The sequence below is a fragment of the Equus asinus genome, chromosome 2 (assembly GCF_041296235.1).
Source record: "Equus asinus isolate D_3611 breed Donkey chromosome 2, EquAss-T2T_v2, whole genome shotgun sequence".
Taxonomy (NCBI): domain Eukaryota; kingdom Metazoa; phylum Chordata; class Mammalia; order Perissodactyla; family Equidae; genus Equus; species Equus asinus.
This window is the reverse complement of record NC_091791.1, coordinates 125938605-125960950: the sequence shown is the minus strand read 5'-3', so window position 1 is coordinate 125960950 and position 22346 is coordinate 125938605. Positions and strand designations below refer to the sequence as shown.

The 22346-nt window shown below is 51.2% G+C and overlaps 1 protein-coding gene across 2 annotated transcripts; it reads right to left on the bottom strand.

Annotated features, from left to right (window-relative positions):
• Positions 1–255: 255 nt before the first annotated feature.
• On the bottom strand, positions 256–22049 carry SCAMP2 (secretory carrier membrane protein 2). 2 transcript variants are annotated; one of them, XM_044764497.2, is made up of 10 exons: positions 21839–22020; positions 10770–10838; positions 10224–10322; positions 9569–9697; positions 8196–8313; positions 7518–7646; positions 6667–6826; positions 5477–5578; positions 2102–2222; positions 256–1845 (listed from the first exon to the last, which is right to left on the bottom strand). In XM_044764497.2, the coding sequence occupies exons 1-10, from the start codon at positions 21893–21895 to the stop codon at positions 1711–1713; spliced, it is 1119 nt and encodes a 372-aa protein (XP_044620432.1). In that variant the 5' UTR covers positions 21896–22020; the 3' UTR covers positions 256–1710. The 2 variants fall into 2 exon arrangements, with proteins under 2 accessions (XP_044620432.1, XP_014696857.2); XM_014841371.3 differs by lacking the exon at positions 9569–9697 and having other exon boundaries at positions 259–1845; positions 21839–22049.
• Positions 22050–22346: the final 297 nt, after the last annotated feature.

The following is a 22346-nucleotide window of genomic DNA, read 5'->3' as shown; positions in this document are numbered from 1 at the left end:
GTGCCCTCCCCCCAAGACCAGCAGCTCTGAAAGTGAAAGTAGTGGGACAAGAAAGTCCCATGGAAGAGGCCAAGCAGACTTCTCAGGAACGGGCTCATCCCCAAGGATGAGGGGCTTGGCCTGTCACAGACCAGCCATGGCGCAGGGTGGCCACGTGCAGCATCTTGACTGTCCCCTCACCCACTGCTGGAGCACCTCAGCCCCGACCCCTGTGAGCCACCCCCATCCTCCCAAGTCCTGCAGACATCAGAACCAGAGTTGTCTGAAAATGTCTTGTTTTTATTTAAGCACAAAAATTGAAACATAACATATACATTTGTACAAGAAAAAAATACCAGAAAGGAGTTTACAAATCCTTGGTTGCTGCCATCATCATTCAGTGGCTCTGGGGCTGCGAGGCTAACAGTCTGAGTGAGGGCTGCCTCTGGGTGGGTCCCAGAGGCAGAAGGTTGGCCAGCTTTTTGAGAAGTTCCCTCAGTCCACACACCCACTCTACAGCCTCTGGAGGACAGGGTGCAGGTTTTAATGTGGACTCCCAGGCACCCATCGTAGTGACACACTTCCCAGGGAATCCCCAGGACCAGTGAAGGTAACCTAGGCTCTACTCGGGGGATGAGGGGACCCTGGAGGATTAGTCTGGACTCCTCAGAAAGGTGGCTATTCAGTCTAGCCTGAAGTTGCAGTTCCCCATTGATTCCCCCTGCCCTCCCTCGGAGTCGCGGAAGCTAGACATTGCTGATGGTGCGGGGCGCCGAGTGGGGTGGAATCTGAGGCCAAGGCAAAGACAGCTGGCCCTCAGAAGGAGAGGATATCAAAACAGAGCCAAACAAAGCACACCATGACAGTCAGACCCCAACCTCCTAGACACTGCCAAGGCGTGGCAGGACAAGTCAGGGTCAGCGTCCTCTATCCCTCCCCATCCCCAAATCCCAACCAACCCCATTGCACATTCAGTAAGTCACAAGAGGGAAAGACTCAGGGAAGGCCCCAGAGGGCACAAGGTGTTACCCACACCAGTGGGTACAGGGGCTAAAAGGCTATGAATCTGTGAGAAACACAAGGCAGGGAAGAGCCTGGGGCAACCAGGCCAGAGGCTCTGGAAGCCCCGAGACCACCACAGAGCGATCTGGGGAAGAGCTGTCCACTCGCCCAGACTGCAGCTCATCTACAGGAGAGCCGACCCTTGGGAGGCGACCCAAGCCTGGGCAGGAAGGAAGGACAGAACCGTGGAAGCCACAGGCTGGGTCTGTGAAGCCAGCTTCAGGCCAGGCCTGCTGGGGTAGGGGAGGGAGGAGTGGAGTCCCAGGACCCTGGCAGAAATAAATTCCAGCTGGGGTGGGCCCACGTCAGCTGGTGATCCAAGATGTGTACGTGTGTGTACGTGTGTGTGTGTGAGAGTGGGTGTGTGGCGAAGAGAACTTCAATCCCACTGCTTCCAGAGAGAAAAGAATCCTACCAAACCACCGCCAGAGAAGAAAGCGTTTTGTTCTTTTTCTTTTCTCCTGTGTGGAAAAAAAGTCCCTGTCCCTCCCTCACTCCCCTTCCCTGGGGCGGAAGGGAGAGCTGGTTGCTGAGGAAGGAGGAAGAGCCATGGCAAGACTCTCCCCAGGTCTGTGCTGGGCATAACCACTGCTTAAGGCACCCATGGAAAGTGCAGCTAGAAGGCAGACGAGAGAAAAGGCTGGGGCAGAGGGAGGAGAGTCAGGAGGACTAATTCCCCTGGAAGGCTCCCCGGGCAGCAGATGAGGCAGCGCTGCGGAAGGTCCTGTTGCTGAAGATGCCCTGGGAAAACTCCTCCTGGGCCTGCTGGAAGCTGGCCCCTGTCCGGCGATACAGGGAGTGCACCTGGGGAAAGAGGCTGGGGTGAGAGAAGCCCACCCTGTGGGCCCACCAGGAACTGAGCCATTCATGTTATACTCCCAAGGGAGCCACCAGGAACCCAAGCCTGCCTGGCCTCTCACCCAGAGCCTTGGATAGAGCTGCTGGACCTTTGGAGACCCAGGATGCTCAACTCCTGTAGTGATGAACATCCTCATGGCTACGGCAGGAGAGAGGCACTTGCTTCCTCAGGTTTGCTGTTGGCCCAGCACCCACCACTTACCCGCTTCAAGAGGAAGACCGAGAGCACAGCACAGAGGGTGAAGAACCCAGCCACCACCATCATGATGATCGACAGAGCCAAATGTTTTGGTTGCAGTGTAGACACGGCTGCGATCCAACCACTACAAAGGGAGGAGGAGGCCAGACGGGGAGAGTGAGAGTGGGCCTCAGAGGTCCCTGAGAGGGAGTCTTCTCCAAGTGGCTGCTGTATGCTGACCACCACCCAGGCATCTCCCTGCAGCACAGAGCTCTATGGGCCAGAAGCCCATGGCTATGAGAGGCCAGGCCTCTGTGAAAGCCAACAGGCCCCAGACTGCCCATGGGGAATCTTCTGGCCGTGTGAGGTCTGGAAGGGAGAACGTGGCTGCTTCCCTCACAGTCAAGAGTAGCACTGGGTAGGGCCATTTCCTGCTGTTTTGGGGATTTGGGGACCCCCCGCCAAAGCCTGGAAAGCCTGGCTGCTTACTCCTAAGTGCCCACTCTCTGGGAAGGAGGATCACTGGACAACCCACAGCGTGCATCCTGTCCCTCAGCTCCTCCCACTGAGGCCTAGGAACAGACCCTCTGCCTCCAGTCAGTCATGTCACCTTCCTGAGCCCCTGTGTCCTCATCTATAAAAGGGGGTCTCTCCACACTTCCTGATTTAAAAGCTTACCATAAAGCTACATTTATCAAAACAGTCTGGTACTCGCATAAGGATAAACATATAGGTCAATGGAATAGAACTGAGAGTCCAGAAATAAAACCATGCGTCTGTCATCAACTGGTTTTTGAGAAGGGTGCCAAGACCACTGAATAGGGAAAGAACAGTCTCGTCAACAAATGGTGCAGGGACAACTGGATATCCACATGCAATGACTATCCACGTGCAAAACAATGAAGTTGGACCTTTACTTTGGCCACATACAAAAATTAACTCAAAGTGGATCAAAGACCTAATAATAAGAGTTAAAATTATAAAAATCTCAGAGGAAAACAGAGGTAACTCTTCATGATCTTGGATTTGTCAATAGTTCTTAGACATGACACCTAAAGCACAAGCAACACAAGAAAAAGATAAATTGGCCTTCATCAAAATTAAAAACTTTTGTACATCATAGGACACTATCAAGAGAGTGAAAAAATAACACACAGAATGGAAAAAAATTTTTAAATTACATATCTGATAAGGAGCTAATGTCCAGAATATATAAACAGCTCAGTGAAGAGACAACCCAATTACTAAATTAACAAAGGACTTGAATAGACATTTCCCCAACGAAAATATACAAAAGGCCATCAAGCACATAAAAATGGCCAACATCATTAGAAATTTAGGAAATGCCAACAAAACCACAATGAGATATCATACCTCTAGGTTGGCTATAGCAGAAAAAAGAAAAAAGAAGGAAAATAGTGTTGCTGAGGATGTAGAGAAACTGGAACCTTCATACAATGCTACTGGGAATGTAAAATGGGTCAGCCACTATGGGAAACAGTTTGCTGGTTCCTCAATAGACTTACCGTATGACCCAGCCATTCCACTCCTAGATACATACCCAAAAGAACAGAAAACATGAAAACAAGTATCTGGAAACTTGTACACAAATGTTTATAGCAGCACTATTCATAACAGCAAAAAGGTAGAAACAACCCAAATGTCTATGAACTGACAAGTGGATAAACAAAATGCAGTATAACCAAATAATGGAATATTATTTAGCCATAAGAATGAATGAAGTACTAGTACACGCTACATCACTCACCTTGAAAACATTATGCTAAGTGAAAGAAGCCAGACACAAAAAGCCCCATGGTGTAGGATTCCCTTTATATGAAATGTTCAGGATAGGCAAATCCGGAGGGACAGAAAGCAGGTTAACAGTTGCCAGGGACTCAGGGAAAGAGGGAACGAGGAGTGACTGCTTAATGGGTATGGAGTTTCCTTTTGGGGTGATAAAAATGTCCTGGAACTAGATAGTGGTGATGACTCCACAACCTCTGAATGTACTAAATGCCACTGAAGTGTATGCTTTAAAATGGTTTAAGTGGTAAATAAAATGATAAATTTTATGTTATATGTATTTTACAATCAATAACAAAAAAGGGGGGATTATATCCACCCACCTGTGGGTGTTATGAGGTGAGATGAGAAAGGCTGGAGGCTGCAGAGCTCATCTAGGCAGGCCCAGGCAGGGCAGTGAGGGGTGGAGCCAAGGCCAGAACTCAAGCATTCTGACTCCCCGTCCAGGGTGTAAACAGCACTTATTAATCACAGCCCTTCTACCAGGATCTCACTTAGGGTAATGAGTAATGAAATTAGGTCACCACTTAAAGAGAAAAGGAGCCAGATTAGAAACAGCAAGGTGAGGGGCCGGCCCCATGGCCGAGTGGTCAAGTTCACATGCTCCACTTCAGTAGCCCATGGTTTCGCTGGTTCAGATCCTGGGCACGGACATAGCACCACTCATCAAGCCATGCTAAGGTGGCATCCCACACAGCATAACCAGAGGGACATACATCTGTGTACTGGGGTGCTTTGGGGAGAAGAAGAAAAAAAAAGACTGGCAACAGATGTTAGCTCAGGTGCCAGTCTTTAAAAAAAACGAAACAAACAGTGAAGGGAGATAGAAGAGGGGTGGCAGGAGGGCAGCATGCACTTGCTTGGAGTGCAAGGTGGGTCAGCCCCCTCCCCACTGCTCTGGACTTGCCAGCTCTACTGGAGGGAGGGGACCAAAATAGTATAGCCCTTCCAGGCTTGGGTTTTCAGCCACATGCCAGCTTGACCTTTCTATAATGTTGCATGTGCACTGGGGCAGAAAGGAAAACACCAGCCATCAGCTTTTCTTTTTGAGACTAATTTTGAGTTGTGGACTGCAGCGCCCAGGAAACTCAAGCCAGCTGTATGCTGAGAGAGAGTAGCCAGAAGGAGCCAGTCCATGAGAGGCTAGGCTCCAACTCCTGATGTACAGGGCATCTGGAAAAGTCACAGCTCAGGGTCTGCAAAGGCCAGGAGAGCCATCAGCAGCTGCCCAAACCCAAGGCTCGTCTCGGGCCTGTGGAAATAGCACCAGCTTCCAGGAGGGCATGGCAGGAGAAAAGGAAGAGGACGCCGTCCAGTGCAGGACACAGCCCTGGTAGCCTAAGGATTCAGGCCACATTCACCCACAACACCCTAGAAAGTGGCAAGCAAGGTAAGACAGTGAGCGGCCACTGGTGAAGGACTGGAGAGGGAGCAGGAAGGCACACCCAAGCTGGCACCCCCCCACCCCCACCCCAGCTCCCTGCCAGGATAGAAGGTGAGTCATCTGTGGGGCATCTCTGGGAGTGGGGAAATGGTGAGAGAGGCCAAACCACCTCCAAAGTGTAATTCCCTCTGCGACGCCCCAGGTCTCACCTGTCCCCCAGGTTAGGGATGCCGACCAACTGGATGACGTAGATCACTATTTGACAAAAAAATACAAAGAAGAACACGAAGAAGCTGAAAGAGTTGTCAGACCTGTGGAGAGAGGGGGAAATCAGAAGTCACAAGAGGACTTGGGGCTCATTCCTCAGTATTCCTCACCTGGTATGACATCTCTCCTCACTATGAGCCAGGTGGCAGGATGGGAGAGTAGACAGAGCTCCAGAGGACCAGCCACACTGTCCATAAGGGCACCGACACACAGATACCCACAACCATAATCAAAAAGGGCTTGCCTTTCACTGCCTTCCAGTTTAAGGGGTCAATGCTTGACCTCTTCCTCAAACAGCTAATAAAGTTGCTCACCCAAAGGACAATATCAAGAGCCTAACACTTATCTGCATTTCATAAGAGGCAAGAAAATCTAAGCCAAAGGTATAAATCTCTAATAATAAAACTGTAGGCCTGGGTAGAAGAAAAGGTATTTGAGGAGTAGAGAACACCAGACAAAACTCTATCTCTGTGTCCTTGAGGGCCCGAATACAGTGAGGGTTCAGGTCCTGCCTGCTGAGTGCAGGGGAGGGTTCAGCCACTGCCCTGCCCCCTCCTTCCAGGGCCTGCTGGGCTCCCAGCCCTGAAAGCATCAACTCTGAGGAGCAATTCCAAAAGCTCTAGGGGTCTTTGAGGTGGACCCATTAATGTCCACGGTGTCTATTCTAGGTCAACTGGTTAAGTACTGGCACTCAGCAATGCTCAAGAGTTACTGGGGAGGTGGGGGGAGGCATAAATGAGCATAGAGAGATAAGCAGCTGAGAGCTTATCTGACTCTGTCAGAGAAATACACTCTAGAGCCTCAGAGGGGAGCTAAGAAAGTCCCCTCCCTCTTCGCACTGACTGAAATCCCACTGCACAGACTGGGAGCAGTGGGAGGGCAAGTAAGCTCCTGATCCCCTCTCTAGGTTTCCTGTGCCTAGTCCAGGGACAGTGCCCAGAGCAGACCTCAGGCACAACAACTGAGGAAACTGGCTTTTGATCCCTGTCTGCTCTCACTATGTGTAGGAATGGGAAAGTGAATTTCCCCACCATTTGATTCTGCTCTAAGATTGGAATGGAGACCCAGAGCATATGGCCCTTGGCCTGCCACCTAGGATGCCAGCCATACACTCACCCCTTGCCCTACTCACCTAAAAGCCTTATAGATGGGTCGGTACCAACAAAGGAAGGCACAGGGGGTGAACATCACAAACCACAGGATGGAGAGGCCAAAGTCTACTCCCTTGGTGTTGTCGACTAAGAACCAAGCCAGGCAGGCAAGCAGGTTCAGAAACAGAGTCACTGAATGCACTGGGAAGGGGGAAAGGAGAGAGAGATGGGCTGGTACCAAGGTGGCTGAAGGGCTCCCCAACATGGCAGACCACCCCCTGGAGAGGAAATGAGGTCCACGCTGTGAGGGCAGCTGGAGAAATACGAGAGGACCTTGGTCTGTACCTAGGCAGGGTTGGCTCCCAAATCCTGCTTTTCTGGGACCTCAAAACCAGGGACTAAACCAAGTTCCTAAGAGGTGATGGGACAGCCCAGGTATCTGATTGGTGGCGGTGGAGGGGGGAATGCAGACCAAAGGGCTGATCCTTGGGGAATGAAGTCTTCCTCTCAACAACTCTCCCCTGGCCCTGGATGACCCACAGTGGAGCTACAGGGAGTCTTTGATCCTCACTCCCAGGAGCCCAGGGGCCTATGGGGAGGGGAGGCCTTCACCTACAGAGGGCCTTTCAGAGCAATGAGCTCCACAGGAACTCAGAAGCCTCTGGCTAGTCCCACCCTACTTGATCCTTGGTTACTGGCCCTTTCAAGGAGATTCCCAGGACAGGAAGCAGACTGTGGAGGGCCAGTTATGCAGGTAGAAGGTAACCCCCTAGCCTGGCCTAGCACTGAGGAAGGCTGGAGTCTGCCAGGGAGGAGCAGCCACAGCATAGGTAAAGCTCTCAAGTCACATCCCATTTCACCCTTGAGCTCAAAGTGCAGGAGGGGGACTCACACATCCAGAGATAGTAGAGCATCTTGCATATCCGTTGGTAGTCAGCAGGGATCTCTATGGAGAAATCCTGATAGAAGCAGGGCTTGATGGGGCAGAACGAGGGCAGGGGCGGCCAGTTGTTCTCTCTCACTGTGTGGAAACAGGCGACCAGATGAGGCCCAGCCTCAGCAGCAGCATCGTGGAGTGCACATACAGGCCCAGTTTATGGGCCAAACCAGGGCTCGCAGAAGGGTGCCAGGAAGTGGGGCTCAGGGTCTTCATGGGTATGCAGCGGGATGGGAAAAGGGTGATGAAACACCAACACTCACAAGCTCACTCCAAGCTAATGGACCCCAAATGCATGGGAAAACACAGAACTAAATGGCCTAAGTGATTATTTTTATGACAAGCAGCCCTTAAGCACAAAAGTTCATCATCACGAGCAAGGAATTGTGGCACCAGTGCCCTCACTCTATCAAAGAATTTCAGAGCTGGGAAGGAGTGCAGAAGTAATCTGCATCCATTAGGATTACACTGCAGGTCTCCTGAATCCCACCTTATTGCTTTTCCCCAGGACCAACACCATTCTAAGATGATCAAGAGCTCAGCAAAGTCCCCAGGCGGCCCCAGGAACAAGCAGGCTCAGGGAACTCTCCTGTGCCAGGCACAGCAGCCCAGGGCCCGCGGGGCCTCCCTTACCATGTAGGTTGGTCACAGTGTTCTGCAGCTCCCGCTCCTTGCGTTCCAGCTCAGCTGCCTTCCTGTCCAGCTCTTCCTGCTGCCGGAGCAGGCTTGCCTGGGCTGCAGAGGCCACGGCCTGGAGGGAACCAGGGAGGTAGAGGGCAGCCAGACACGAGACATAGGGACAGTGTCAGCCTGGGTAGGAAGTCAGAAGGGCCTTGCCCTATGCAGGGACAGGCAGCAGGGAGTCCCAGAGGCAGTCCCAGCCCCACAGTGTCTTGGGTACCTCAGACCACGACAGAGAGGCCAAGGTGACCTGTCCTCTACTACCTCTGTACCACCTCTGGCCCCCTTAGCCATTACCAGGGCTCTCCTCTCCCCTTTATCCCTGAGCTTGAGATAGAACTCTCCCCCATCCTGGAGTCCAGCCAAAGTTCAGGTATAGTGACTTCTGGGGTATCAGCAAAGGGCAAAAGGCCTCACAAGAGACTGACCTGTAGTCAGAAACCCAGAGACCCAAGCCCCACTTGAAGAGCCTGGAGAGCGTGCATGTGAAGGGAAACAGTACCATCCTGTTAGCAGTGAGTGGGGAGGGCGACACTTGTGGGCAGACCGTGTGTAGCTGGAGTCTCTGGGGTCTATATTTAAGCAGCTCCCCCGCTCCATCCCCAGGAGCTGCCACGTGAGGTCCACCTGAACTGTGACCGGCTACATTCCAGGACAGCCCCTTAGGCTTGGTCCTGCTCTGCCTGGCTTTCCTGATGTGCAGAATCCAAGCTTTTTCCCTCTTCAGGCAGTGCAGGGCCTCCAAGTGAGGCAGCTAGGGGACTCGACATGAGGCTGAGCAGAGCTGGCCCTGGCATTCCAGCTGCAGCTGTTGGGCCCAGTTCCTCATGAAGCCTACACTCCTTTTTAGGGAGCAGATATTAAACTGGTCACCTCGCAGGATGACAAGCCAGGCATAATGTATGTACATATGTGTACACACACAAGTACACACTCTCCAAAAGGAGTTCTCCAAAGAGCCGAGGCTGCCTTCAGGAGGTAAACTGCAGGCACTGGGGGCAGAAGCAGGACCACTGACTACACTGGACCATGCTGAGGGTCTTAGCCTCCTCTCCCCAAATCTGTGACTTCAGTTGAACAGGACCCCGGTCCCTACAGCCCACCACCCAGCTGAACAAGAAAGTCACCCCTCCCTCTAAGCCTTGCCTCACCTCCACAGGGTTCTAGGGTCATGGGTGGGGCCTAGGGCCGTAGGGTGCCAGGAAGGAGGAAAGCAAGACCAGTCAGACGGTGGGAGCAGTGTGGGACCCACGAGAGTGCAAAGCCCAGCCTGGGCAGGCTCCAGGCACCTGGCCCTCCCTCGTGTTCATCTACACTTTGCCTACCTTCGGAAGCTCTCGCATGTAGCTGTCTCTGAGACTACTATCTCCTCCTAGTAGCATCTGCCTCTCTGAGAACTCGCTCACTGCCAGGAATCTGGTAGGCAGGAACCTGCTGGCCTGTCTAAGCAGGAGCTGCAACATACAACTCCACTGTGGGTCATGCTCACTGGGGGCACAAGGAGTACGGGGGAAGGCAAGGAGGTGATGGCGTAGAGTGTCGGGCAGGAAGCCGACAAGATTCACAGTATTTGGTGAAGGGACAATGGAAAATAGGAAGGAAGGCAGAAATAAGTGAGGTTAAAAAAGAGAGACAGAGAGATTCTCGGCCCTGAGTAAGAGAGAATAAACCAAAGGCCCCAGGAGGATCTGGAATGGCACAACAGGCAAAAGCTCTCTCTGAAGACACCAAGGACCCCAGTCTGGTGAGTTGAACTCAGGTTTTAGTGTTGGTAGTGGGATTGGGCGGTGAGGATAAGGGTGACAGAGCAGACCCTTCATGTGCAAGTGACCAACTCCAAAGAGATTATCAAAGAGGCCCCTGCAGGAAAGAGTCAGGGGTTACGGCCCTCTGCCCACCCCCAATCTCAGGACTCAACTACTGGTCTGGGTGCTTCCCTTTCTGGAAAGGAGAAGCGAAAGGGATCTTTGTTAACAGTACCTGGGGGCTTGGCTGGGTTGGTTCCACTGAGGGCTGAAGAACCGCTGGCTGCGAGGGCCCAGGAAGCTGTGTGACAGGAACCGTTGTCGCTGCATTTGTCTGTGTGGGCCAGATCAGAGGAGGGAGGTGAGTGGGGCTCCACTAGTTGGCCATGTTGGGGCAAACCCACAGCAGGGTGAGTGTTGTGCCCCTGCCTGTGAGAGGCACTCCCTTAGGACCTGCCCTGGGCCTCCCCCTACAGCTTCTTGGCCAACCAGTCTTAGGCCCCGGGTAATGTGATGCCTAACCCAGCACCCCTGGCCTTGCTGGATCCAGAGCTCCCTGGCACTGCCCTGCCCTCTTCAAAGACGGGCCCTGTTAATGGTCCCAAGGGGAGAACTGGTGACTTCCTCATCCTTACCCCTACCCCGAGTTCATGTTAGGACTGTCCCTTTGAGGACTGCAGCTGCTTAGAGCTGTCTCTGTCTCTGCCAAGGCTCCTTGCCCCAGAGACCCCAGCACCACCCAGAGGACCTGGGGACTCAGAAAGAGGACATGCTCACCAACCTCTGAGAAGGGGTTGAATTCAGCCAGGCCACCTTGAGGGGCACTGGTCAGCTGGGTCACAGAGGGATCCTAAGAAGGTGAAAAAGAGCCATTAGACACTGGGGAGAAGAGAGAACCTTGGCAAGGGGGGTCATTACTATCTCTTAGCCCCACCCAGGGACACCTGGCTGAAGTGAGGCTACTGAGGGTCCTTCCTAGTGCCCTGAAAAGCCTCTCCTGAAGGCTCCTGTGCCTGGCCCGTGCCACACCACAGCTGCAATTTCTTCTCCCTTTCTGGAAAAGGAGTTCCATCCAGACGACTTCCCAGAAGAGACCCTGAGCAAGCTTTACACTCTGAGGCCTGGGAATAGACACCACACTTGTTCTTGTTAGTGCCCTTTATAGGTTCAAAATGGTTCATAATATTTATTTCCAAGGAGTTTTTCTTTGGTGGGGAGGGAGGGTGGATGGGGTGGTGCGAGTGGAGACTCACTTTTCACTTTATAACTTTTCTGGACTGTTTTATTTATTATTTTATAGAAAGCATTTATTCCTCTTATTTTTTTAAAGGACAGTTTAAGATTCTGGAACACAAACATGGTGCTGGCTGCCAGTGCTGATTTGATTAAATCAGGCACGCTTGCTAGGAATAGAGACATGAAGGGCTCAGATGAAAAGCCGGGAAAATGTTTGTTTTTGGTTTTTTTCCTGGATTCTTTTCAAAAAATGCAAAAATGTCCTCAGAACACAGCGTTTTCCTGAGTTTTCAGTCTTCGCTTTTCCATCTGATCTCTGCTGAGGCCAGCCCTTCTGGCCTAGGGCCTGCACAGGGCTCCCTGCCATCTTCTTCACCCAAGCAGCCTCCCTGCTGGCCTGAGGCTGGTCTGTCTTCACCCTGCCCCTCACCAGCAGAGGTCCTATACACCCCTTCCCCAAACATAATATGGTATGGGGCTCAGGTCCAGCTTGACAGTGATGCCTGGGCTCTGGAAGAAACAGCTGTGAAGGACAGGCAGCCTGCCACTGGACTCTGCCAAGGCCCCTGTTACAAGGCCTCACTTAGGCTCTCCTGTCTGCACACCTTACCCGCCCTGTCCCTCACCACTCGTCCAGATGCTCCTGTCCTTCTGGCCCAGCCTCACCTCCACCAGGAAGCCTCCATAGATTGGATTCTTAAACACACTGTTAACATTAGATAGACCCTCAGAGAAAAGCCCCTCAATTTTTAGATGTGGGAATGGATACTCACCATGGTGCAGTACTTGTCCTTGGTCTCAAAATGGGAGCTGGCTCCCTATAACATTTCTAGAGCTGAGGGTCAGCGCTGAAGGTGTTTTCTGACTTTTTCACGCATGCTAACTCTCATCTTCCCACCTGGGCCATGAGTTCCTAGAGACTGTGTCCAACAGGCCCCACGGCCTAGCCCAAAGCTGAGCGCACCACCCCAACTCACTTCTTGTCTCTGGATGGGCCTCATCCCCTGCACTCCCACCCAACCTCCTCTGCAAGGAGGGAATGTGGCTGTGTCCTTTCTGCTGGACACCATCCCTGTGTGGTGGCTCCTACAACTTGGACAAAGTGCCAAGGTGAGGTTCAGGAGGCCACCTGAAGCTGTAGGAACTGGCCTTGAGATTATGTGTTGGCTGAACGACTAGATGATTTCTCCCAGAATTACTGGGCTGACTTCCTGCAAAAAAGATTTGGGGTTCAGTATCTGTACCCCTTTTAGACTCAGTAGACACCAAGCCCCAGTGCAGAGTGAGCTAAATCACTGAAATCATATCCACCATCCAAGGAACTGGTTACTTGAGTCTGAGTCACTACAGGACAGAGGGGGGCTCTGGTAGCAGTTCTGCGTGCTGGCATATACACCCGGCCGAGGTGTACAAGTTTAACAAGCACCTCCAGACCCATGAAGAGATTTCATTTCCTTTACCAACGTCAGCCAGAAGAGGATTTGGGGGAGTGGGTGTGGGGGGCTGACTACCCTATCCACACTGATCCTTCCTTCCTTTTCTAAAATCTTAAAGACCTGGTCCTAGACCCCTCACCAAGGTTCACCATAAACAAATCCTGTCTCCACTATCAGGCTGTAACTCTGCAGCCAGGTGCTTCTGTGTCCAACACTTCTGGCTCCCTAGTGCTTGGTGAAGGGCCTGATGCAGACCAGAAGTAATGTTTGAGAATAAATGCTGCATGCTGTAGGCCCTCCTCTCCTTTTTCTAGGAGGTACTGCCCAAACGCTAGGGCATGGGGAGTGGGGGCACCTGCATCACAGCGGCAGCCCCAGGCCCAGAAGCACCTTGCCTAGAAAGAGCCTGGACCACTGAGAGATGGGTATCTTCCATCTGGATAGAGTCCACCTGGATCTTTCTGAAAGATGTGTGTGGCTTCAGGAAAGCTTCAAGAGAAGCTGAGGCCTGGTGAGAGAGGGAGTGAGGAGGAGGGACTGAGGAGGGAGCTGACATTTACTGAGTGTCTACTACGCGCCAGGCTTACCATGCAATGATGCTATTGTGAAATTCTAGTCACCCTAGAACTGCCCACTGTGTCAAGCTGTCAGAAAAGAAGGTTCTGGGGCTGGCCCCGTGGCCGAGTGGTTAAGTTTGCGCGCTCCGCTGCAGGCGGCCCAGTGTTTCGTTGGTTCGAATCCTGGGTGCGGACATGGCACTGCTCATCAAACCACGCTGAGGCAGCGTCCCACATGCCACAACTAGAAGAACCCACAACTAAGAATATACAACTATGTACTGGGGGGCTTTGGGGAGAAAAAGGAAAAAATAAAATCTTAAAAAAAAAAAAAGAAGAAAAAAGAAAAGAAGGTTCTACCAGCCTTTCTCCACCTGATTCTTGACAGAATTAAGCCCCACTGCTCTAAGGCATCCACTGTCTACAATGACTTGACTTCTCTCTTGTGCACCTAGAATGGTCCTGGTTACAGCCCATCCTTGAGAGAATGGAGAAAACAGTCACTCCAATCAGTTTCTGTGTTCTGTGGCTCAACTGCAAAGCCCTGGCTGAGAAAAGCTACAACACACCTCCTCATTCAACCTCCCAACCACCGTGTGAGGGAGAAAGCCCAGCTCCCTCGTGCAAAATCTCAGGGCTAGTGGCTGAGCCCCATTCTGATTCTAAGTCTGTCTGTCTCCAAAGACACGAGTGGTAAGCCTGAGAGGACAAGGCCTGGGTCCACTTTGTTCAGCAGGGCATCCCCAAGGTACAGTGCCTGACAAACGTAAGGTGCTCTATCAACATGTGGTTGAATGAACGAACCCACTCTGGAGGGACGCTGAGAAGGGCACCGGGAGTGACCAGGATGATTGCTTCTGCTCGTTTCTTTATTTCTGGACTTCAGAGAAGTCCTTAGTGGAGAACACCCTTGGTGGGACACATGCAGAGAGGTTGCAAGTAAGGACTACACTGACTGGCCTGAATGAGGACCCTCAGCTTTTACTCCAAGTCATAAATGGAAGTCAACAGCAGCATCCTTCATTCCTGCTCACCAAGCATCAACTGGTTCGTAAGTGGGTCAAGTGGTTATTTAAAAGGATGGTGAGAGCTAAGTTTCACCTGCGAAGAAGTAACCTAAAACTCCCTGAGTGCCGAAAGGACTCAGACTGACTAATGCCCTTTACTGAATTTATAACAAATATAAAGCTCTTGAACTCACTTCTTCTCATTCAGCAGTGACAGTGTGAGGGACACACCAAGATGAAGAGGACACAGCTTTTGCCCTTCTGGAGTCCACAATCTGGGGTAGCTGAGATAGGTGCACACAGCACAAGAGCTGTGGGAGGAGTGAAGACAGGAGGGGAGGGGAGGGGAGGCCTGGGGAGGGCTTCGAGGGAAGCAGGGTTCCAAGAGGAGGGGAGAAAGATGGGCAAAGACCCAGTCAGTAAGGCCCACCACAGCTCTGGGGCAGGGGGGCACTTCTGCGTAGCTGAGGTGAGAGGGACCTAAGAGAAAAGAGGCAGAGTTAGGTTCGAGCTCTGCCAGGAAGGGCCTTGAAAAACACACTTGTTTTCACTGGTTTAGCAATGTCTTCCCATGCATTTCACAGGTCCTGGCTGTGCTCGAGCTTTCTGTGACTCTTCCTTGTTTTCCCACCCTACTCTCCACCCAAGCTCCAAGCATGGGGTTTATTTCAGGCTCCAAGTAAACACATTAAATAAATACCTCATGGACTAAAAAACCCAGCCACGCTCTCCGGGGGGCAGAGAGTCACCAATACTTTGGAACTTCTGTGAAGTCCTATTTGCTTTGGAGACATGGCTATGTGTCATAGAACAAGAAAGGGCAATCAGCCCCAGACTGGCCAGTGGCAGGGTCTCACGTGCAAAAAGAGCACAGGTAACCTTGGTACTCTCTGACCCGGAATCTGAGAATCCATCCTAAGGAAATATGACAAAAATGTAAAAATCTGTATCTGCAAAGATATTCATTGCATCAGTATTTACAAGAGGAGAAAAAAGCAAGAAATGATTTAAATATCCAATGTCAGTGAGCTCAGTATGTTTTGGTGCACATCCCCTCGATGGCCTGAACAGCCATTAAAATCACACCTATGAACACAGGGCAGAATAGGGAAAAGGCTTTGTTACATGAATACCAAATGATGATTTTGTCAAAAGTACCCACATGAAAAGAGACTGGCAAGAAAACACATCAAAATAACAGTGGTTGCACAAGACTGGTAGCAATACGGATGATTTATTTTGTTTTCCAAATTTTCTATATTGTCCTTATGTTATCTTTACTTTAAAAACACACATACACATATATTTTTTTAAAAGAAAGTCTGAGAACCCACCAAATGAGCAAGGTGCACTCTTGGGCCTGCCGCCCTGCCACAGCAATGATGCACAGACCTGCCGGGAAAAGCGAGTCTGCACTAGCTGGCCTGGTGTTCAAGGCCCTCCATCACCCGGCACGAGCACTCTTTTCAGCACAGTCTGTCCTCAGTCAGACTGAGCCATTGCCATCTCCTTCCAGCTGCGTCTGTTTACTCCCTACACAAAACCATTCCACACCAAGTGTAGGGCCAGGGCATCAAGAAAAAGCCTTGGTCCCTGCACCCAACAAGCAAACACTACAGAGAACAAAACAGAAGCCAGGGCAAAAGTGATAGCCCAAGGGCCGGCCCGGTGGCGCAGCGGTGAAGCGCACACATTCCGCTTCAGTGGCCCGGGGTTCACTGGTCCGGATTCTGGGTGCAGACATGGCACCGCTTGGCAAGCCATGCTGTGGCAGGCGCGCCACATATAAAGTAGAGGAAGATGGGCACGGATGTTAGCTCAGGGCCAGTCTTCCTCAGCAAAGAGAGGAGGATTGGCAGCAGTTAGCTCAGGCTAATCTTCCTCAAAAAAACCCCCCCAAAACAAAAAAAAGACAGTGATAGCCCATGATCAGTGCTGTAACAAGGTGAGTGCTGTAACAGGGTGAGGGCAAATGCAACGGGGTCACAGGGGAGGGAGGGACTAAGCTGTTGGGGAGAGTCAGGGAAGGCTTTACAGAGGCGGCATCTGAGTTGGATCTTAGGAGACAAAAGAAGTTCAGCGAGCCCTAAGGAGGGAGGCAAGAACAGCATTTGCAAAGACACAGCATCTTTAAAAAGAGCTTACATGTGTTCAGGGAACAGGAGAAGGTTCTGGGGGCTGTGGAGCAGTGTGTATAGAGAGGAGCCAGGAGTGCCAGGGAAGCAGCCTGAAGAGGAGGCCAGGCCAGCCTACAGGAGTTTGGACTTTACCTCAGGGGCATCAGAGGACAAGTAGAGATTGGGAGCAGGGAGTGCCAGGGTCATCTCTGCCAGCAGGGAGGAGAGTGCAATGTGCAAGGAAGGAGGATGGTGGGAAGACTGGCTGGGACACAACAGTCCACTGGGTGACAGTGCAGACTGAATTAAAGCATAACAGCTGGGGATGGAGAAGAGGGGATGGACTCGAGACCCTTCTCAGGTAGATGCCACAGGCTTGGCCACTCTCTGGTTGCTCAGGGTATGGAGTTACTGCAAGGCAAGAGAGAGGGGAAGGGAAGGGAAAGGAAGGAGTTGAGTGTCTGGGGTTGCTAGCTTGGCTAACAGGTGAACAGTGCCCCCACTGAGCAAGTGATCATGGGAGAAGAGAAACAGGTTTTTCAGGAGTGGGTGTGCAGGAGCAGGGAGAGGATCCAAGAAGAGCGCGCCTTGGAAATGCTGGTTTGAAGATCAGGAGACAGGTGAAAGCCAGAGTTCTAGATCTGGGATCGCTGGTATGTGGATGCTATTCTGAAGCCATAGAAGTGGAAGAAATTACTCAGAGTACACACTAAGAACAAAGTCAAGGACGGAACTCCAGGACCATCCCTAAATGTATGAGACAGCAAGTGAAACCAGGCTGAAGGAGGTGAGAGTTACCAGTGTTAAACAGGCCAAGGACAGAGAGCCTGGCTAAACGAACATGTGTGTCACAAGAAGCAGACATATCTCAGGCCCATGGCTCCCGAAGAGACCACAGGATCTAAAAGTGAGGAGGTGCCTGAGGCTGTGGGGGCGACAGTGTGCACAAGCGATTTTTGGTTCTTGGTGCTCCTTTACCTGAAATATCCTCTCTTCCCGGCGGCCAGGCTTTCTGCTTTCGGCCCAAGCCCCATCTACTACAAGACTCTGCCCTTCCTCCTCAGATCCCTCACAGCTCCTTTAGGCGAGTTTTAACTGCCTCTATCGTACCCACAGTCTTGTCATGATCAGCAAGCAGATCTGGCTTAGTCTCCTGCGTGGGCCCTCAGAGCAACAGGGCTCAGTGATGTGCACTAATGTGTCAGCATCTCAAAGGGGCACTTCTGGATACTCACACCTTGCTAATATGCATGGCACTCTTCTCTGAACGACTGGCAAGTACCCCTTGTTTGTCCTGGTTAAATATTACCATTTCTCCGAACACAGGATTATTCTACACCAAGTGGCTCCAAAGAAAACTTAACAGAAGGGTAGGGTCAAAGTTCACCTATGTCTCTGGCCAAGAACTTTCTAACACCCAGCTTGGCTCCAGGTGCCAACCATAAAGGCAGAGAGACACCCTCCCACCTGGGCAGCTGTCTGGAGTCAGTTAAACTGTATGAACATTGCCATTTTCAAATTTCTTGAGTCAATGCTCCTGTTCCACAGGAAAGTTCTACCACTTCCATCTGGTGGTTTTGAGAATTCCCAAAGTTACAGTCAAGCTGGAGCCGATCCTCTCTGAGAAATGGCAAAGTGCTTAGTGTCTGTTCAGGGAACTTCTTGTAACTTTGTTCATACCCACATCACGTTTCTGCCACCACTTTCTCCTCCCACAGGACAGAAATGTTTTAAATCCTTGGGAAGCAGCCAGGCCACTAAGATTATCTTGTAACTGCGAGGAGGCAACATGTGAGAGTGATATTGTGTAATCTGGCAACTCACAAACACTGAAAGGCTTTCTCTGTTCAGCACCACCAGCTAGTCCACTCCCCCTCCTCGAGATCGATGCTGCCTGCCTGGGTAATCCGGCAGAAAGGCCAAGGACAACAGCAGCCCCAGCATCTGCCTGGGTGATCTGCTTGTTAGTGGACAGCTGGAAAATAAAATGCACAGTACAATGCCAAGCAATAGCCCTCTACCTCTTCATCACTCAACAAGACATAACGAGAAACGTTCGGGAGCAGACAGGTTGGAATCAGTGCAAAGCAGGGACCGACATACCCAAAGGGTACAAAGCAGATGCGCCATTGTTAACAGAGGGATGAGGGTGTGCCAGTGGAGGTTGTGAAATTGCCAACACTTGGCTTGCAGTTTCCTGCTTCCTCTTAGGAGTTGGTAAAACCTCTGCTGCACTCTTGTGACTTAACTCTCTACTCACAGCTCTTACTGTGCAGGAAGTTTTCTAATAACCCAAATTATAACTATACACAAGGGAGAGGTCATAAAATCCCATGCCCACAGTGTGGGGTCGGGATGGGAGTGAGAGGTGGGTAAAGAACATGGGTAAGGAAGTCAACTTAAAGGCCCACTGGGAGTTTCAGGGGATATTACAAGAGTTAACAGAAAAAGGATTCCACGGTTGAAAAACTCTTAGAAATGCTAGATCAAATAAAGTTGAGCAAATGTCTTTATTGTAGGATTTCTCAGAACCTTTACCCAACAACAACCCTTTTCAATCTTCAAGAAAAATGGAGGGGATGGCCCCATGGCCAAGTGGTTAAGTTCGCACGCTCCACTTCGGCAGCCCAGGGTTTCGCCCGTTCGGATCCTGGGCGTGGACATGGCACCACTCATCAGGCCATGTTGGGGTGGCGTCCCACAGGCCACAACTAGAAGGACCTACAGCTAAAAATACACAACTATCTACTGGGGGGGTTTGGGGGCAAAAAGGAAAAAAAATAAAATCTTTATAAAAAAAGAAAAATGGAACTTATTTGACCCCAGAACCTTGAGCAGCTTTCAAGACTGGTATTACTCAAAACATGTGCTGCTATAAAGTACTGTCTTTAAAAGCACAATACAATCTGCATTATTTCATCCCCACCCACTGGGAAAAGAAAAACTGGTTAGCTAATACTAATTTACTAGTTTCACCACTACCAGTACTCTCATTTCAAGAATGATGACAGTGGTGAAGTTACATTCTTTCCTCAGCTGACCTAAATAACCCCAAGGCAGTTTAATACCAATATCTGAGCTTCAAAAACTTTTAAAACAGCACTGGCCTGGGACTGAGACCCAGGTCTGGGCCCCTTCCTGCTGCTAATTAGTTGGGGATTCTAGCATGTCCCATCCTCACTGGGGTCTTGGTTTCCTCATCTCTAAACTGAAGGGTTGGAATAGATTTCTGAGGATGTTCCTAGCTCTCATAGTCCACCATGGACTCGGAACACTACGTATATTTTCGTAACCCACCATGGAGTGACAGAAAAAACAACTCTGCTCTGAAGGCTGACTAGATGTGACAGTTTCTGAGCCTATCTCCTCCCTACCTGCTCTCTCCTGAGCTCTGTACCAACACCCTGGGTGAATGAAGCTGGGCTCACACCCAGTCACCCAATGTCCCAGCCCTGGCAGTCAGGGAAGCAGACAATACCATCACAAGGAGAGCGAGGGCAGTTTTCCAGAAGAAGGAGCCTGGTGGCCTCAAGTTCAAAGCTCCTTCTCCACAGAAGTGTGTGCCAAGAGGAAAAACCCAGCCCAGGGTAGAGAGGAGGAAAATCGTAGGCAGCCAGCCCTCTTCTCCTCACACAGAATTCCCACCAGATGTTGCTGTTTACAGGACCACAGTTGCTTCCTGTCCTGCCATATCCTGGGGCTGCGTGATAGACAGACTCTCTTGCTTGAACGCAGAAATTACTTCTACCACAGTTTGCACAATCATTTCTGGGGCTGAAGATGTGGTTTAAGCCTTTCAAGCTGCTATTAATACAGGGCAGAACTCAGGCCAACTATCTTGCCCACTGCTGGCACTGGGGACAAGTTCTCTGCATCATTAGACAGCATACTGCCTATGACTTTCAGATAGGGGCAGACATTTCATTTCTGACTCTGACAGAATAAAAATTAAAAAGGCAAATCATCACAGAGCAGACACACCAAAAGGCTACTAGATCCTTACTAAAACTCAAACTCCAGTATTATACAGCAGTATTGTAAAAAGCAAAACAGTTACCAGAAGACACTGGCAGGAAGAAATTCAAACGTTTTTTCTTTACTCAACTACTAGAGATGACTGCATTACATAAGAGCCGAGGTCTTGCAAAGGTTCTGTCAAGAAGCATTAAGCTACAAGAAGAACGTCTGGAATTCCCTGTTGCAAAGAACAAGCCACCAAAATTTGCCTTGAGAGCTCCTGTTGGCTAAGTCACTTTGACACCAAGAAAGCAGCAGACATTTTTCACTCTCCTGACAGCACATAATTGTTTCAGTTAAGTCTCCTTTGTCTTTGCTCTGACCCTTGAAGGGATTTAAGGTGGGAAAGCTAATGCTGTGAGACACAGGAAGGACCCCTCCAAGGACTTCCTCTGTACCTGCAGGAAACTTTGAAACTGTTAATGACCAAAAGAAAGTACAAATAGGATAAGTTCATGTGCCTGGTGACATCCTGACAGGGCAGAAACCTCGGGGCTCATAAATCACTAGTCAGCACAAGCAAGTTTCCCTAGAACTGGTTTCGAGCAGACATGAAACGAGAGGCACAGGAGCTTTGGAGCTAACAAGAGTCCCAGTCCTACATCAGGAAAAAGGAATACCCCTGTGCGCTCAGCTCAAAGGCAGAAAGGTCTTGGCTTTAAGTAGGAAGATTGTTTCTTTCTCGATCACTTGTTCCAAAGGTCAGGCCAGCTCATAAGTGACTGCACCTCAACTACCCTGCCACCACACACAGGCCCATCAGACCAACGTTACCTGTGCTTCAAGACCCTCAGAGCCCCCTCACTTCTCTTCTCTTCCTAATCTGGGCTGTCCTGTCCGGCCAAAACCCAGTCCAAACTAGACCTATGACCAAGGAGTGGAATTCTTATCAAGGCCACTCTCTCAGCTTGGCTTACCTTCTCACCCTCTCCCAGCCTTCCTTTCCTGACAAATCTCAAGGACTCTCTTATAGTTTATAGGTCAGTTTGGCTGTTGGGTGGGTGGGTGGGGGGTGTCTTGGGATTTTCCCACATTTCTCCATCCCACCAGAGGCTTCCACTTCCTCATTATGTTGGAGTCACTCCCTCTCGTAAGGTGACTCAAGGCAGGTGTCTCCCCAAGACTGCGGGATGTGGTAGCCACACTTCCCCATCAGATGAAGTCGCTTCTCTCCCTGACACTACGGGATCTCCCTGACCGTACCTACTCCAGTCCCCTTCCCCAGCAGTGTCTAGTCAAAGGGGCTGCGTCCCAGGAGCTGGAAGATCCCGCTTCTTCCCAGGCTACAGAGCCCCGCCCCTCCGCAATTCCACCTGCTGCTAGTACCGCCCTCCAGACGCTACGATAGGCCAGCCCTCAGAGCTCGCTGTCCCATTGGACAGACAGCCCATCCCTCCTACGCCACGTCTCCCGGCTCTGGCGAAAGAGGCCCGGGCGGTGGCCCTCGGAACTAGAGAGAGCTGTGAGCTGGTAGCTCTACCTGGAAGGGGTTTACGTCCACTGGGTCCGCAAAGGGGTTGGTATCGAAGGTCGACATGGTGGTCGGGGGCCGAGGGGCGAGCTCCGCAAGCGCTTCTGCCTCCAGGCACCCAGAGCCAGCGGCACTCCTCGGACAGACCCTGGACTTCCGGGAGCTAGGCAGCCGTTCCAGCGCAGGCGCAATGCCCTCCCAGAGGGGCGGGGTCATGCGACGACACAGAGGCCCGCTCCGCCCCCCTTCCCACCCCACTGCAGAGCGGCGGTAGGCGTTTGGTTTCCATCCGCTTCTTCTATATTCCTGTGCTTCAAAGTGGAGGCGGCACAGAGGCACTAGGCAGCCAGAGATGGAGCCGGAGCTGGAGCCGTTCCCAAATGCCTCGGTCTGATAGCTTCCAGCTTTGTGTTGGAAACTCCCCAAAGTGGAACCAGAACTTAACCCCTTCACTTCTCTGGAGGGCAAGTTTGGAAGGTCGCACTGGTTCAGGAAGGGGCAGGACGGTGAGCCTACT

Bases quoted from the DNA above. Each gene is read 5' to 3' on its own strand.
- SCAMP2 (XM_014841371.3), bottom strand. From the start codon at position 22,045: ATGACCCCGCCCCTCTGGGAGGGCATTGCGCCTGCGCTGGAACGGCTG. The intron at 5,579-6,666 runs GTGAGTAGGGCA...CTCTCTCCACAG, and splicing joins CCCATCTATAAGGCTTTTAG to GTCTGACAACTCTTTCAGCT. The intron at 2,223-5,476 runs GTGAGACCTGGG...CTCCCTTTGTAG, and splicing joins ATCCCTAACCTGGGGGACAG to TGGTTGGATCGCAGCCGTGT.